Source organism: Octopus sinensis, linkage group LG6 (genome assembly GCF_006345805.1).
Source record: "Octopus sinensis linkage group LG6, ASM634580v1, whole genome shotgun sequence".
Classification (NCBI taxonomy): Eukaryota; Metazoa; Mollusca; class Cephalopoda; order Octopoda; family Octopodidae; genus Octopus; species Octopus sinensis.
This window is the reverse complement of record NC_043002.1, coordinates 105972436-105989306: the sequence shown is the minus strand read 5'-3', so window position 1 is coordinate 105989306 and position 16871 is coordinate 105972436. Positions and strand designations below refer to the sequence as shown.

At 36.0% G+C, this 16871-nt stretch overlaps 1 protein-coding gene across 1 annotated transcript in view; it reads right to left on the bottom strand.

Annotated features, from left to right (window-relative positions):
* The window catches only part of LOC115212906 (RNA-binding protein Musashi homolog 2), a 217096-nt gene that overhangs the window by 184529 nt on the left and 15696 nt on the right, over positions 1-16871 (bottom strand). Inside the window, exons 2-3 of the mRNA XM_029781723.2 lie at positions 9602-9686; positions 2110-2151 (exon numbers count right to left, since the gene is read on the bottom strand). Coding sequence (XP_029637583.1) covers positions 2110-2151; positions 9602-9686 — 127 coding nt within the window. The remainder of the gene's footprint in view (positions 1-2109; positions 2152-9601; positions 9687-16871) is intronic.

The following is a 16871-nucleotide window of genomic DNA, read 5'->3' as shown; positions in this document are numbered from 1 at the left end:
TCTGAGTAAGAGACAGGACATCTGAGTTTAAAGAACAACATCAACAGGGTTGATGTAATTATAATGCGGGTAGGTAGTTATCGAATTGGCCCTTATATCAGTTTATTTTATCGGCTTAAGTAAAACTGAAATTTTTTAAAACCACAAATCAACTCAAATTTAGTGAAGTATTACATCCAACACTGCTTGACAGTGTTCATTATTAGTATTGTTATTATCTTTTTCTTTTTTAAATTTGATTTCTTCAGTGTCCCCCTGTTCATCACCCTTGTGGCAAGGTAAAAGAAATGACTTAATAACAGAAACATTCGATGTTATTTTTTTTTTCACTATGTATTCTGTCATATTTCCAGTTTTACAAAATTCTTTTGGCTTCCTGTTTCTTTTGAGCATTTGCAGTTTCTTTTTTAATCTTCGAGAATTAATTTGATTGGTTTTTATTTCCATTATTATTCTCCTTAGCAAAAATGAATAAACAAATACACAAAGAAAATATTTTGTTGTTCTTGCTTAACTTTTCGTAGATTTTTCCTTGGTTTTCATAGTGAATATCCGTTGTTTGACACAAATATTACGATTTGAAATGAACTCTGCAGATTTACACACATTAAAAACAAACAAACAAACACGAATCCTTCTTGCTGGAATTTCTTGTTATAGTTAAAAAAAAAAAGAAAAAAGCTAAAATTGGTTTGTCATATTTCTTAGATTTTTTTTTTCTATCAGCACAATCATCATCACCGATGTTGTTGCTGTTATTCTTTGTATCGTTTTGTTAAAGAAATATCCGGGAGAGAGAAAAAATTAAATTGATCCAAAGTTTGCTGTTCCATTTTATTTCAATATTGTATGGATGTTTTTGTGTCTAAAATGCATAACTCGGAGTCGCAACAGAGAGAGAGAGTTTGTGTGTGTGTATGTGTATAGTTTTTATTGATTTCAGTCATTTATATCGATCTAGAACTTTGATAATTATTTAATCGCACTGCTTCAGAACGAAAGGTAAAAGGGACAAAATACTGGCGGAACTAAATACAGAGTATTTTTGTTAATATGTTTATGTGCACAGTTTATAGCTCCGAGAGTCAAATTGTAGGTTTGTAAACAGAGACAGTACGCGATTTCAACATATAAATTGTAAATAAAATGGTTTTTTTTTTCAAAAACTTTCACAATTCAGTTTTACTTTTTTTCTGTTTTATACTGTTTTTTATCTTTTTACTTCAAATTTTCTTTTCTTTTTTTTTTGGAATTGTGTTATATTTTTTTCATTTTTATAAAAGTCAATTTTAAAAAATTTCCAAATAATTATATTTGGCAGGGGAAGGAATAAACAAAAGATAAAATGTTCCTCGCAGACAAAATATTGTCATTATGAAATCATGTTAAGTGGAAAAACTTTCTGGTTAAAGTCCTTGGTAACATGTGCATTCACCACCACAATATCCGCATTTGTTTGAATTCCAGGCAGGTTTTGAATACACGTTTCTCCTATCAACACAAATATCCAAATTTGTTTGAATTCCAAGTAGTTTTTAGCTTAGCACTGTCAGAGCAATATCCAGATGAGGTTTAATCCCAGGTAAGTTTTGAAGTCATAACTTTTCTATAGACAACATATCCACAAGACATGCTTTGTCTTTTTTTTCAGAGTGTGTGTATATTTGTGTGTGTGTTAGTAAAAACATTTACAAAATATATCATTACTCATCACAGTTCTTTTTGTTTTTGGTACAATGTTTTTATTTTCCATTCTCAGAAGAATACTTATTAAATAAATAAATACTTTTCTTTTTATACCATCAATAAAGTATTCATGTCAGAATATACACGCAAGTATGCATATATAAATAATTATTCGTTTTATAATAATATGCACATTTTTATAGATTTAAAATAATATTTTGTTTTATTTTTTATCTGGCCTTGACTATGCAAGGACACATTACATAAATAATAATGGAATTTAAAAAAAATATGCATGTATATATTTCACAAAATGCTGGCAATGAGTTTCAAACTATAAAACAACAAGTAGGTTTGAGAAAAATAGCAGAACATATAAAACATATCAAAGTTTAGAGCAAAAAAAAAATAAATATCCTTTACCTTTGGTTGTGCTTTCCTAGGAAATGCTACTTTAGGGTCGACCTGTAGAATGGAAACGAAAAATATATACATAAATATCAAATATGTATGCCAATATATACGCATACACATATGCTAACAAATTTACTAAAAAATGGGGAAAAAATTATAATCTGCATTTGGAAGAAGTCGAACTTATATCTCATTTTCTTTGTTCTTATTATATCCAGTGCGCATCAAACTTTTCAGGGTTCGATTCCTAACATTTTTTTTCTCTCCAAGGATAACATATACGTTATGTATATTTTATAATAGGTGGAAATATTCAGTTAGCTTTATGAAAAAGTTTTGGTTTTTACAGCTTTGCTTCAAATAACCAATTCCTTTCACTAAAATTTTGTAATAATACCGTACGCAGCTCCAAAAATTAAATAAATTTGTTAAGATATTATAGAATTAAAAGAAAAAGTCTTAGATAAGGGAATATGATATCCAAACAAAGGTATATCGTCCAGGTAATTCAACCTGTCTGAAGACTATCGATGGACAGGATATGCAACTTCTTATGTAACGGAAAACTGAGACAAAAAATCTTCCCCAAAGGTACAAAACAAAGTGCTCTTCTACTTTGTATTTATTACCTTGAACGTGATAATAAACACAACTATTTACCTGCGCGTATATATTATTTAGAGAATCTATTTATTTCATTGCTATATACAAGGGAAGTTTATAATGTGAACTACATTTCTTTTGTAGTTTAATATTGATGTATATGTTACTAGGATATTAAGGCAATTTCATGACTAGGTAATTACTTCAAGCAACACACCTGTTCATGTTATATATATATATACCCGCGCGCACAAATATACATAAATTTTGCTGAGAAAATATTTTAATTCCATCCCTATGTCGGTGTGAAATATTCATTCGTATGAAACATACATATATAAATATATAATCACATAATAACAATGGGACACAACTAGTTTCTATCTCAATTGTTCTTCTGCTTTATTCGACATTGTTTCGAACGAAGCCCAAGAAGTTGCCGTATAATTTAAATGCTACTCAGATTTCCTCGAGAAATGCGAGACAAATCACCTATACCCGGATACATTTCGGTCACCAATAACTTTATTTTCTATGACCTGGGCCAATAATAGTTGAAACCTACATATGTGTGACAGAGAAAACACTAAAAAGCTACGGAGTGGAATCACCGCCTTGGAAATATAAACTCTACCACGTGTTTCTCGTTTGTACAGCGAAGCGCACATACACATTATCTACCTATCTCTGTTTCCCCTGCTCAGACTTCAGTATAGAAATTATTTATTATAAATAAACCGATGTCGATTCACCAACATTGTAAATTGGGATGAGGCACAAATTAATCAGAATCCTAATGTTTGTGGAAGAGACACTGATAGTAATACTATTACTGACACACAAGGTCACACATTTTAGATTGAAGGAACAGCGATTTTATCCACAGCCCCGCTCAACGCTCCTTCAGAGGAATAAAAGCCACATATTTTATATGGAAAGAACAGTCGATTTTACCGACACCCAGCTACACCTTCGGATGAATGAAAACCGACGTTAGACCTTGGAATAATTTGAACGCAGGACGTAAATAAAACCAAAGTATTTTGTCTCATTTTCTAAAATAAAGATTTCTAAAATTGACGCGAATCCGCCCACTAAAGAAGAAGTTAGAACCAATTCTATGGGCAACCTGAACTTGACAGCCAGTTTTCCAGAACTAACCGTCAAATATCCTTCAAATTTCACATGTCAATAAGACAGGATTGCTAAATCAACGTCAACAATATGAAGTACTTACTTCAACAATCACTTTGAAATAAATAAAAGGATCTCGCTCAGAATTTTCGACGACGGGTTTTCCGTCGTTCTATCAATTCAATCACAGGCTGATTCAACGGGCTTAATGCCCGTTGAATCACTCTGTAAGTGACTGAATATATCACAGATACGTGTACGATGAAATCGGAGAGACAAGGCTGGACATTTGAACTATAGAAAAATATACATCCAGTGGGTTTTTACACACATGCATTGACCTGAGGTTACCGAAAAAGATCCTCTACTCCAGATGCTATGTTATAAAACCGAGCCTTAAAACTTGCGAATGAGAAGCGAACTTAAACTACCTTTACAACGATTGTGTGTGTGCGTGTGCACATATAGAAATTGTACTGTTGAGTGATGAAAGAAGTAAAGATTATTCATTGTACAGGGTGGGTCAGAGAGGACGGACATTTTTGAAATGGTTATTACTCAGCCCCAGGTATCATTCGGTCCGTAGTGTCTTAGAACTTTTCTTTTCAGGTGAAGCCATGACACTGTAGACGATAGGGCATTGCCTGTTTGCCTACAACAGTTACGTGAAGAATAACGAGCCTGTCACAGCAGTTCAGCGTGAGTTTCGGTGCCACTTCAACATTTACTGAACTTAAGCTGTTCCCATCCGTAACACAATCTTACGTTGGTGAATGCACTTCATACACGAGGTACACTAATGAATAGGAGCGCCACGAACGGTACGGACCAAGGAAAATGTGGAACGCGTCAGACAAGCTTTGATACAGAATCCAAATCGCTCTGCTCGCAGGCATTCCACTGAACTTGGCATCGGTAATCGATCGGCAAGGCATATTTTGCCTGAAAACCTACATTCCCACTCGTACAAATTGGTCGTTGGGCAACAGTTGAAACCATGGGACTATGTACAGCGGTTTAACTTTGAACGTCAGATGGAAGCAAATTTTGTTAATGAGTGATGAATCTTATTTTCATCTCAATGGCATGGTGAATCAATAGAACTGCTGTCGTTATTGGGCTCTTGAAAATCCGAGAGAACTGCACGAAAGACCACTGTACAGCTCAAAAGTGGCTGTCTGGTGTGCTGTTGGATAAGCTGCCATCATTGGTCCTTACTTTTTTTTGAGACAGTAATAGAAATGCTGTTACTGTGAACTCTGAGCGTTACATAAAGATGATAAACAATTTCTTTGTGCCTGAATTACGACGACAACACATGCCTATTTGACGTGTGTGGTTTCAGCAGGATGGGGCGACGGCCCACACAGTCAGAGCATCAATGGATGTTCTTCACCCTCTCTTCGGTGACCGCCTCATTTCCAGGTTTGCTGATATTCCTTGGACCTCTCGGTCCCCTGATTTGTCCACTTGTGATTATTTCTTGTGGGGAAACGTCAAGACACGTGTATATGAGTATAAGCCCTGTACATTGGATGATTTGAAGGAAGCGGTTCGCACGGAGGTCGCCCAAATTGACAGAGCAATGCTGGAGAGAGTGGAGGCCAACTTCCAAGAACACCTTCAGAAATGCATCAATAAAAACGGACACCACATGATGGATGTTGTTTTCTACACTTGATTTTGACAAATGCTAATTCAATTCGAATACATTGATGTCAATAAAATTTGCTTACAGCTAAAATGAATGATTTTGTGAATTTTTCAAAAACGTCCGTCGTCTCTGCACCATCCTGTACATACCGTTCTGTTTTGTATTACGACTGAAATGTTTCAATTATGTAAGGCAGTGAGCTGCCAGAATCATTAGCACGCCGGGTAAAACACTTAGCGGAATTTCGTCTGTCCTTACGTTCTGAGTACAAATTCCGCCGCAGTCGACCTTGTCTTTCATCCTTTCGAGGTCGATAAATTAAGTACCAGTTTAGCACTGGAGTTTATGTAATCAACTTGCTCCCTCCCCCGAAGTTAGGGGCCTTACATAAAAATTTGAAGCATGCATTTCAATTATTTGTTAAACTATGTAGTCATTAGTCAAAATAGCTTCACTTCAAACAGAACCTCTGAGTCACTACAGTCCTCTCTCTCCCCCTCCTCTCTCTCTCTCTCTCTCTCTCTCTCTCTCTCTCCCTCATATATATATCAGTGGCAACTCGGGCTGTTCGGGCTTAGCCCGAGTATAAATTTAGTAAAGTGAACGTGTATTTGCAAACAGATTTAATTTCTGCCAACAGTAACTTCAAGTATGTATCTGCAACTAATAACTCGGGCTCCTTTTATAAAGCCTGGTCGCAGTTCATATATTTTCGTTTAGCGTCTGGTGGTCGTCTTAGAGGTGCCTGTATAAAAAAATATCATTCATAGCAGGTGTTCTCTCGATATCGTTCATACGCGCCTGACTCGGGTTCAAAAGTTACAGCCCGAGTTGTTATCTATAATCGTAAAAATTGAAAATAATTCAAATTCAAAGTTTTCTTGAAACATTAAATTTCTGTAGAGATTAAGATTTAACTTTCAATTTATGAAAAGTTTCCGTTCTACAATAATCTTAAAGGAACGATAAATTGTCCAGCAACCCGGGCTAATACGAACGAATCTGGTAGGTGTAAAAGACTAACTGACATCTCTTGTCAAGAGTAGTCAGATCACTGGTGTCAGTTATGCAATCCGCTGTCGTTATTTGATTGCTGTTATTCTGTGCGTGTGTGTGCAAAGATCAGCTGTGTTTTGTAGGGTTGTTTCATTTTTACCCTTAAATTAGAAATAGAGAAAGACATAGTGTGCTAGGTATATAAAAAAAGCCATTTGGGGCTAGAAACTAAGCGGAAAAACGTGGAATTCTTCGAGCAGGCATGTGTTTTATGCAAAATCTGTGATGAGCCCGAGTGACGAAAACTGTAATGAGTCCGAGTGATGCTGAAGACCTGGAGTCACCGCTTGTATTCTTTTATTCTTTTACTCGTTTCAGTCAGACCATGGCCATGCTGGAGCATCGCTCTAAAGTGTTTTAGTCAAAGAAATCGACCCCAGGACTTATTCTTTGTAAGCCTAGTACTTATTCTTTCGGTCTCTTTTAACGAACCGTTAAGTTATGGGAACGTAAACACACCGTCGCTGTCAAGCGATGGTGATGGTGGTGGAAGACAAATACTCTCTCTCTCTCACACACACACACATAAACGACGGGTTTCTTTCAGTGACCGTCTACCAAATCTACTCACAAGGCTTTGGTCGACTCGTGGTTGTAGTAGAAGACACTTGCCCAAGGTGCCACGCAGTAGGACTGAATCCGGGTCTATGTGGTTGGGGAAGCAAGCTTCTTACCACACAATCACGCCTGCGTCTATGCATAAATATTGGATGTGTACATATCTATACACGCATTATAACAAGCTTCTATTGACCATATTTTTGCACCAGCCCACCAAACTTTTTTTCTTTTAGAAGATTAGCTGTGGCCTATGCATGCAAGTTACCCTTCTCACCCTTCTCCACACTATAGATATCATTCCAAGGGAAAGGAGATGCCAATGTGGCTGGAGCCAGTGTCGTTGCATACGTTGTTCTCAGAACACATGGTCGGTACAAATACCGCAATGCATCGCTCCGATGCTTTTCCCATTTCCATCAAGCCACTACACTAGATCCCTTGAGTTTTCATTTTTATCCACCCCCACAAAGATAATGGTAAAATTAGCCCCAGAGAGTTGGGACAAATTCGCTGTCCCCCTCTCTCTCTCTCTCTCACGCACACCACAACTTTATCTTTTTCGTGTTTCAGTCATTGGACTGCGGCCATGCTGGAGCATCGTCTTGGAGAGTTCAGTCGAACAACTCGACAGTATTTATTTTTAAAGCCTGGTGCGTATTCAGTCATCCCTTTTGCAGAACCGCTATGTATAATACATACATACATACATACATACATACATGTGTGTGTGTGTGTGTATGCGTATGTGTATGTGTACATACACACACATGCACAATCACATATCTAAATAGATTCTCGTACGGTTTCGACGATGTTATTCTGGATGTTCGATCAATTGAACTAAATGTTCACTGAATTAGCGTGTAAGTGGGTGAGTATTCCACAGATGCGTGTGTCTGATGTAATTGTCAGGTGGATATAGCGTGACACAGTGTGATAAGACTGGTCCTTTAAATTACAGCAGTCCATCCGACATACTTCCATACAATTTCTATTAACCCAGTTTAACTCAGAAAGTGGGGTCCAACCGAGGCGATGGTAAAAGATCCTTACTCAAAATGCTCGAACCCAGGATTTAGTGATTATAATGGAAAATTCTAAATTATTTGGCCATGCTACGTCAACACACACACATACGTATTTTGTAGGCATATACATACATGCTCATATACTTATATAAAATATATTCTATAAATAGTCAATAGTTCCTTCACTGATTTCGATGACGAATGTTCCAATTGTTTGATGAATTACGTACGCGTGAACTCTTAACGTAATTCCCAGGATGAGTCAGATGTGTGATAAGGTTGAAATTTTACTAATAGCTACTGTCCAACGGGCTTTCTCATAGTTTCCGTTCACCTGGTTTCACTCACGAGGCTATGATAAGAGCTACTTACACAAGATGTCACGTAGCGGTATCGAACCTAGGACTTCAATATCGCAAGCAAAACTAAAAGACTAAATCTTGCTTGCACTTATATACACACACATAAATAGAGTTCTATTGATTTCAATAAGTAATATTCACTCTTTTCGATTAACTAAAGTTCTTGCACATTGAACTACTGCGTTAGTGGTTGGACGCGTGTCCTATAAACGTAACTACGAGGTGGAGCCAGCGTGGCACACTGTGCCCATGGCTGGCCCTTCAAAGTACGAGTCACAGTGTATTCAACGGATTTCCAAATTGATTGCATATATTGCATATACCCTGTTTCATTTACTAGGCTTTGGTTGATCTGAAACTTATAGTAAAAGACCCAAGATCAATATGCTACAGAGAAGTATTAAAGCCGAAATCTTGTGATTACGAAGCGAGCTTCCTAACCTTTTGGCTGTACTGCATCTACATAAACACACACATGCGCAGGCGCGCACACACACTTACACGAAGACACGGAATGTGCTAATGTTACGGCATAAGAGACTAGGAAGGAAACACCTCGCCTATATTGTAATTTCCAGCCGAACCACATGGAGAAAAGAGGTTAAGTCTTTCAAGCAAAAGCAGAGCAATTAATATAAGTAACATAGAAATTAAGATAAACACCAGTATAATATTTTGTTCCTACGTACGTTTCACCATTGCGTACATAGGAACTAAATATTTATACTGGTGTTTATCTTAATTTTCACTGCGTATGCTCTGAATATCATAATTAGTATCACTGCTAAGTACAGTGAGCGACTAACCACTATATTAAAAGCCTACTGGATAATGACAATATACGTAGAACTCTAACTCAAATAGTAGTAATTGTAATCTCACTGTACAAACAAAGGTTAAGTATCATATGTGAAGTTGTAAAAATTAAAGGTTTATTATTTTTCTCTGCCAGATGTGACCTTAAAGGGTCTATACGTATTTACAATACGCCTTTAGCAGTTTGAAGTTCTACCTCTGCTACAGAGAAATGCATGAAAATACAAAACCGTCAAGAGGCACACATATCTAAGTATGTCAAAAAGATTATAAGAATGTATATTTACCGTCTTGGAATCCAAGTCGTGTGGTCCGTTTGCCAGTACTTTTTCTACACTTGCAGGATCACGAAAGGTAACAAAACCGAATCCTCTGGAGAGAAGAAGGAAATAGGGGGAAAATTCAAATTAGAAATCATTATTTAAACCAAGTTATTGCTTTAATTTAAGGCGCGAGCATTCAAGTAATAAATATATATATATATATATGTATGGAGAGAGAGAGAGAGAGAGAGAGAGAGAGAGAGAGAGAGAGAGAGAGATAGTAGGCCCCTACATCTCACCATATAAAAAGAATTTTTATTTTTATTTTTGAAGTTTCGTGAACCATGTTTTACTATTTAGACAATATGTTAATTAATAATAGTTTAAAGTAGCAGGAAAGAGGGTGTGAGTTCTTCGCTGGACTTTGCAATGTCAAGCCATAATTAAGACGTTGTAGGATAAAGGAGCCTTCGGTGAATTGTATATTTCCTTTACGTTACCATCAAGTTATTTTTATTTTATTTTATTTTACTTTGTAAATTTTTATAAGTTACAATTCGTATTACTTGTAAATTTTTATAAGTTACCATTCATATTACTTGGGAATTTTGCTGTTCGCAATTGAAACTATAGCTTTTATTCGAAATTATCCTTTCGTCATTGCCTCCATGTTTATGAATTTCTATTCGTGTATATTTTCCTTGCCATCCCTTTTATTTTTATTCGTATATATTTTTTCTTGCCATTCCTTTTATTTTTATTCACATTTTAAAAATATTTTTTTATATATTACTAACAGCTTTTGTAAATTTAATTTTATTTGGAGCACTATATATTACTAACATAGTTTTTATAAATTTTCGTATATTTTTTTTTAGCTTTTTTATTCCTTACTTTATTTGTGTAACTTTTATTTTTGTAACTTTTTATTTGAATTTTTATCTGAATTATGGCTCGTACTGTAGGGTCCAGCGAAACTAATTTAAACATACTGCTTAAGGGCTTTAAAAATTAAAATATAGTTTATTGTATTGAACGTTGATAAAGTGATATAAGGGCATGATGATTGGGGTGACATTTTAAGTAGGGTTCCAGGAAAACACGGGGTGGTTTAGGATCCCGAGGATGTACCTCATGAAACACGTGTTGCCAAATAATAAAACAGTAGGTATTTAAAATAAAAATAAAAATTATTTTTATATGGTGAGATGTAGGGGCCTACTTATCTCTAAATTAAAATATATTTCTTCATTGAGAATAATTTGAACCTCTGTTTTGCCTGAATTTTTATTCCCTAAAAAATAATATTTAAATATATATATATATATATATATTAATATAAACAGCTATGCGCAATGTAATACCATAATGTGTGTGGGTGTATGTATATGTATATGTATATATATATATTTGTGTGTGTGTCTTTTATCTTTTACTTGCTTCAGTTATTGGACTGCAGCCATGCTGAGGCATCGCCTTGAAGAATTTTAAGTCGAATGAATCGATGCCAGTACTTTTTTTTAATGACTGGTACTTATTCTATCGGTCACTTATGCCGAACCACAAAGTTACCGGGGCGCAAACAAACCAACAACAGTTGTCAAGCGGTTACAGGGGATAAACATATAGAGACTGACACGCATAGATACAGGTACGTATATATATATATATATATATATTATATATATATATATATATACATATATATATACATGACGGGCGTCTTTCAGTTTCCATCTACCAAATCCGCTCACAAAACTTTTGTTGCTTCGACGCACTAGTAGAAGACACCCGCCTAAGGTACTACGCAGTGGAACTGAACCCAGAGCCATGTGTTTGGGAAGCAAACTTCTTACCACACAGCAACGCTTTCGCCTAAATGCATGTATATATATATATGTGTGTGTGTGTGTATGTATGTATGTATATGTATGTACATCTCTCTTTATATATGTATATATATATGTATATATATATGTATATATATGTATATATATGTATATATGTATATGTATATATGTATATGTATATATGTATATGTATATATGTATATGTGTATATATATATGTATATATATATGTATATATGTATGCATGTATGTATATGTATGCATGTATGTATATGTATGCATGTATGTATATGTATGCATGTATGTATATGTATGTATATATATATGTATATGTATATATATATATATATATAATATATATATATATATATATATATATATATATATCAGGTCACTTTCGAGTACTACTGGTAACATGTAACCCAGTACAACCTGTTGCATGGTCGGGTCGTCGGCGACTAAACCGGTAACCCCACCAAGCTTGCTTGGTGAGGAGGGTGTTTATTGGACACCCTGCGGGATGAAAAACAAAACCCGTCACGTCAAAAGGCGGAGGAACTCTTGAGAGTCAACGGCCATCCAATAAATGTCTTAAGGCTGTATCATGCGCGGGGACATAGAAATAATTGGACTGAATACCCGATCGCGCGGTTAAACCATTGGGAGTGAAAGACTCCTAGCCTTTGTTAGGGCATCCTTCTAGGAGAAGGTAACTCAGGTAACTGGAATAACTCCGACATAAAACCTGCGGCTCAGTGTTTACCGATGATGTTGACTTGTTCTTCTTTTCGGATTATGGCTGCTGTTGCTTAGTGAGTGGGATTGACTCAGTGCACAGCCTTTACTCACTTAAAAAAAAATCTTCTTGCACAGGCATTGCACGATAACAACATTGATTAAGCTTCGTGCAATGGCCATACTCGATAACGAGAGGCAGCCACAATATATATATATATATATATATATATATGAAAGTAATTTTTTTCGCGAAAATAATTGCCACTTCAAGCGGCAAAGGTATGTATATTGTGCATGTATGTTTACAGAGCATTTAGAAATAAGCTCTCTCTCTCTCTCTCCCTTCCCTCTCCCCCTACGTCCATCCCACTTCCTCTCTCTCTGTCATGTAGTGATCCCCATACTTACAGTAATTACTCCTGCAGGGGTAAAAAGTGTTTTTGACTGTAGTAATGGCATTGGCATCGCAACTGTAGCCCATGCTCACACAGTCTCTACTTCTTTGATACGAGGTAAATCAACGCTTTATGAAAAAGAGCTGGTCCCCAGTTAAAAAAAGAGTCCTTCACCAGTTCTTTGGTTTACCTCATTTCTGTGCTTCATTCTATCCTATCTAAAAAAAAATGCAAGGAATTGACAAGGAATCCCTGAAAGGACGAAAGACAAAGTCGACCTCGGTGGAATTTGAACTCAGATTGTAAAGACGGATAAAATGCCGATAAATATTTTGTTCGGCGAGCCAACTCGCTGCCTTAAAAATAATAATCCTTTCTGCAATATGCACAAGGCCTGAAATTGTGGGGGTGGGGGAGGGACTAATCGATTACATCGACTCCAGTGTTTCACTGGTACTTAATTTATCGACTCTGAAAGGATAAAAGACAAGGTCGATCTCGGCGGAATTTGAACTCAGAACGTAGCGACGGACGAAATGCCGCTAAGCATTTTACTCGTCGTGCCAGCTCGATTCTGCCAGCTCGCCGACTTAATAATAATAATAACATCAAGAGCGGAAAGAAAAATATAACAGGTACAGAAAGATTGAGGGAAGGATAGTATAGTAACGTTTTGTTCGTTTCATGTTGATGAGATGTCATTTTGTGTTAATATTAAATATGTGAGCATCAACATGTCATTATGAAATGCAAAGTAGGGCGTGTTTCTATCAGACTTCCGATAATATTAACATTATTGATTTATTTTATTGCTGTTATTGATGAGTGCTCAGCCAGAAATCCAGCAAGCATATGATAAAAAACGTTCCGGTCTTGACCCACACCACTTTTGGCGATGTTTCGCTTGTCGAGCGAAACATCGCCCCACTTTTTTTTTAATATTTAGATTCTATTTATCTTGAACGACATATACGGTGACTCTTGAAAATAGAAAGGGGTGATTTTGATGAAGATTTGACTGCTGTTTCTGACAAGCCAGGTGACCGTGTAGTGGCTTTTCTTTTTCATATGTCCTCTTGAGGTCGATAAATTAAGTACCAGTTGCGTACTGGGTCGATCTAATCGACTGGCCCCTTTCCCCAAAATTTCGGGCCTAGAGTAGAAAAGTATATTCTTTTTCATATGTCGGCCACATGGTATCTACCATGACACCAAAGCAACACACATCTTAAAGAATGAGACAAAGTGGATTAAATCAGCCTCGGTACTAAGTACCATAGGGTGTAAGTGGATTAGACTGACTTCAATAATTACAACCAGTCAAATACTGATGTCGATTTATACCCACCCCAAATATATGTCCGTGTAGCGAAATTAGAAGAGAGTGAATGAGGTAGAATGGTTAGAGTACCGGACAAAATCCATTGTCATATAGCCACTCCCACTCTACAAAAATCACGCCCCTTTACGGATAATCACATCCCCTTATGGTAGCTCCGCCCTATGATAGTTACGCCCTTTTTTGTGTTCAATTACTGCTTCACCTTTCATGCTTTCTGGTTTGATAAATCAGTGAAATATTTCAATTGTTGTTTATCGATCAAGTGGCCTTTTGCTCGGGACCGCTCGAAATAAACTGTTGCACTCTACTATCGGACTGAGTACTTTTTCTCTCGCTTATTAAAACCAACGGGTACATATCATACATGCATACATGTGTGTATGTGTGTGTGTGTGTGTATGTGTGTGTGTGTGTGTGAGTGTGTGTGCGTGCGTGTGAGTGTATGTGTGCGTGTGTGTGTGTTTGTATTGTATGTTTGTATGAATACTTGTAAAATCTATATATGCGTACACATAACATACACAATCAACTATCTAGCTACCGTGTACACACACACGTACATACACATACACGTACATACACATACATACACACACACACACAAGGCGTAATAATATTTGTCACAATTAATAGATGTTTCAATTAAGAAATAATGATGACACATGACTAATCGAAAGATTGTTTCTTTTTGCGAGTGTGGTGGTGAACGGGGAAAATTTTATATCATTAGTAATGGTCACGAATGATACAGCACACATCAATAACTAAGTCAGGAACCTTTATTATACTAGTTCATATTAAATACGTTGTCACTGGTCCTTCGTGAATAAAATGCAGCATTGAAACCCTTATTGAATGTATTGGGTATATTGGTCGCAGAGCAATCAAGTAAGCTTCGAAAAGTCATGTAAGAAGATTAATTGTACCGCAGATCAAGTTATGTGTTTGAGGTTGACAGATTGAATTGCTTGTCTTGAATTAACTGTCGATTGATTAAAATTTCTGGATTGTCTCCCCTACATATATATATATATATATATATATATATATATATATATATCTATATCTATATATATATATATATATATTTCTTTTTGCAAGCATAAGTTATTTGAGATAATGAACGCTTCCATCACTAATGTTGTATTCTAATCAATTAGAATTTATTTTCTCCCAACATCTACAATGTTAGCGCAACTCTTACTCTAATATTTGCACGCAGATGACATCCTTGGTTGATTTTTCCCAATAATTTTAATTTTAAATGTCACAAAGCATGTTTTGTTTGACACTATCTCCTTACCAGTCTAATTAAGTATCCGACTTTTATACAGATACTACATAGCCACAGGCCTAGTGGTAATAACTACCCGACCCTCAACTGATATTGTTTATCCATCGGTTTAATAGTAGTGATTATCGACCAGTACTCTACAGACTGTCTATCCATTTGGTCTTGTCGCGGCATTTATTCAAATCAGATCATCTCTGATTTTGCAGACTCATAATAATCGAAGCACGTTCGGAGTTGTCACCGTTTCTGCTGAACACCATTCTTGCCTCTCCATTGCATGCCTCCATACTACTTATAATTCAAATTAATTCACATTCCAGAGTTGTCTACCTTGTCTTACCTGACCAAAAGTTTTCAGTAAGATTATATATTTGCCCTGTTTATCAGTAACTATAATTAATGATATGATGATAATTAATATTTCTTGCTCTACTATATTATATATGTGAATACCGACTTTACTATTTTGTTTTTATGCAAGAATCATCCCCGCGTACCTTCAATCTCACACTAAGCTACTCTATTTTTATAATGACCTCCTTCTTATATATTACGTTGAAATACAACAATAGCGAATGAATAATTAACATGATTAATTAATTTATAGAAAGCATAATATATAATTGCTGAGCCGAGAGGAGAGTTAATTACGGTTCTATAATCTGGAAATAACAGCCAAATCTCCATTAAACTACGCCCTAAAATCTTTAAAATGGCATATTGGATAATGGATCGCTAGATACACCGTCTTAACAAATACAGGCTGTTGTGTTTAGAACTCATTTGATTAAAGGTTTTCTGGTTTTCATGAACGGGCTCGACCCTGGACTAAGCAACAGCAGCAGTATATACAACAAACACACACACACACACACACACACACACACACACCACACACACACACACACACACACACATGTATACGTGGTCTGATCAATATCCGGACTTTTGTCATAGTAAAAAAGCTAAAGTCTATGTCTTCTCGTGAAGGAGCTTCCGTGATGTTTACTGCTCCTCCTCTCATGTGTCTGTATACTGATGCCTTTGAATTTTTTGCTTATTGTTCTTCTCTGTTATTCTCTTCTGCTGTCGGAGTTTTTCACTGACAGCTTTTAGATCCCGCTTGAGGGTAATCAGTTTGCAAGTGAGTGCCCTCTTTTTTTCTGTCTCCAAACATTATTTCTATCTCCTTTTTCACTTTCTGTTGGTGGGACGTATAGTGATTTGCTTGTTTGCATGCAATAAAACATCATTACATGACTGCATGACTGATGGTCTTCTGTAAACCAGTTATCTTTTTCTCTGTCTTCAAAACCCATGATGGTACTTTCTTTGTTATTTTTTTTTTACCTTTTGAATATCATTCATGTACTGTTTTACAGTAGTAGTTAGAGCATATAGACACGGGTTAATTTGCCAGTATGTGGGTTCATCACACTGTTGTAAATACTCATCACCAATTTCGTTAACAGCTTTTAATACCGTATCTGGTGTTTTTTTTTACTTTGGTAGAGAATACTCTCTCTCGAGAGTCCTTCAAAGCCAAAGTTATTTTTTCTCAGAAAATTTCGGCAAGGGCACATTTCACTGGCATACAACTCTGACTGCCACTACTACTACAGTAATCGTTGCGGTTGTGCCTGCGATTTACCATAGTCGTAGCAGGGGACAGTGGT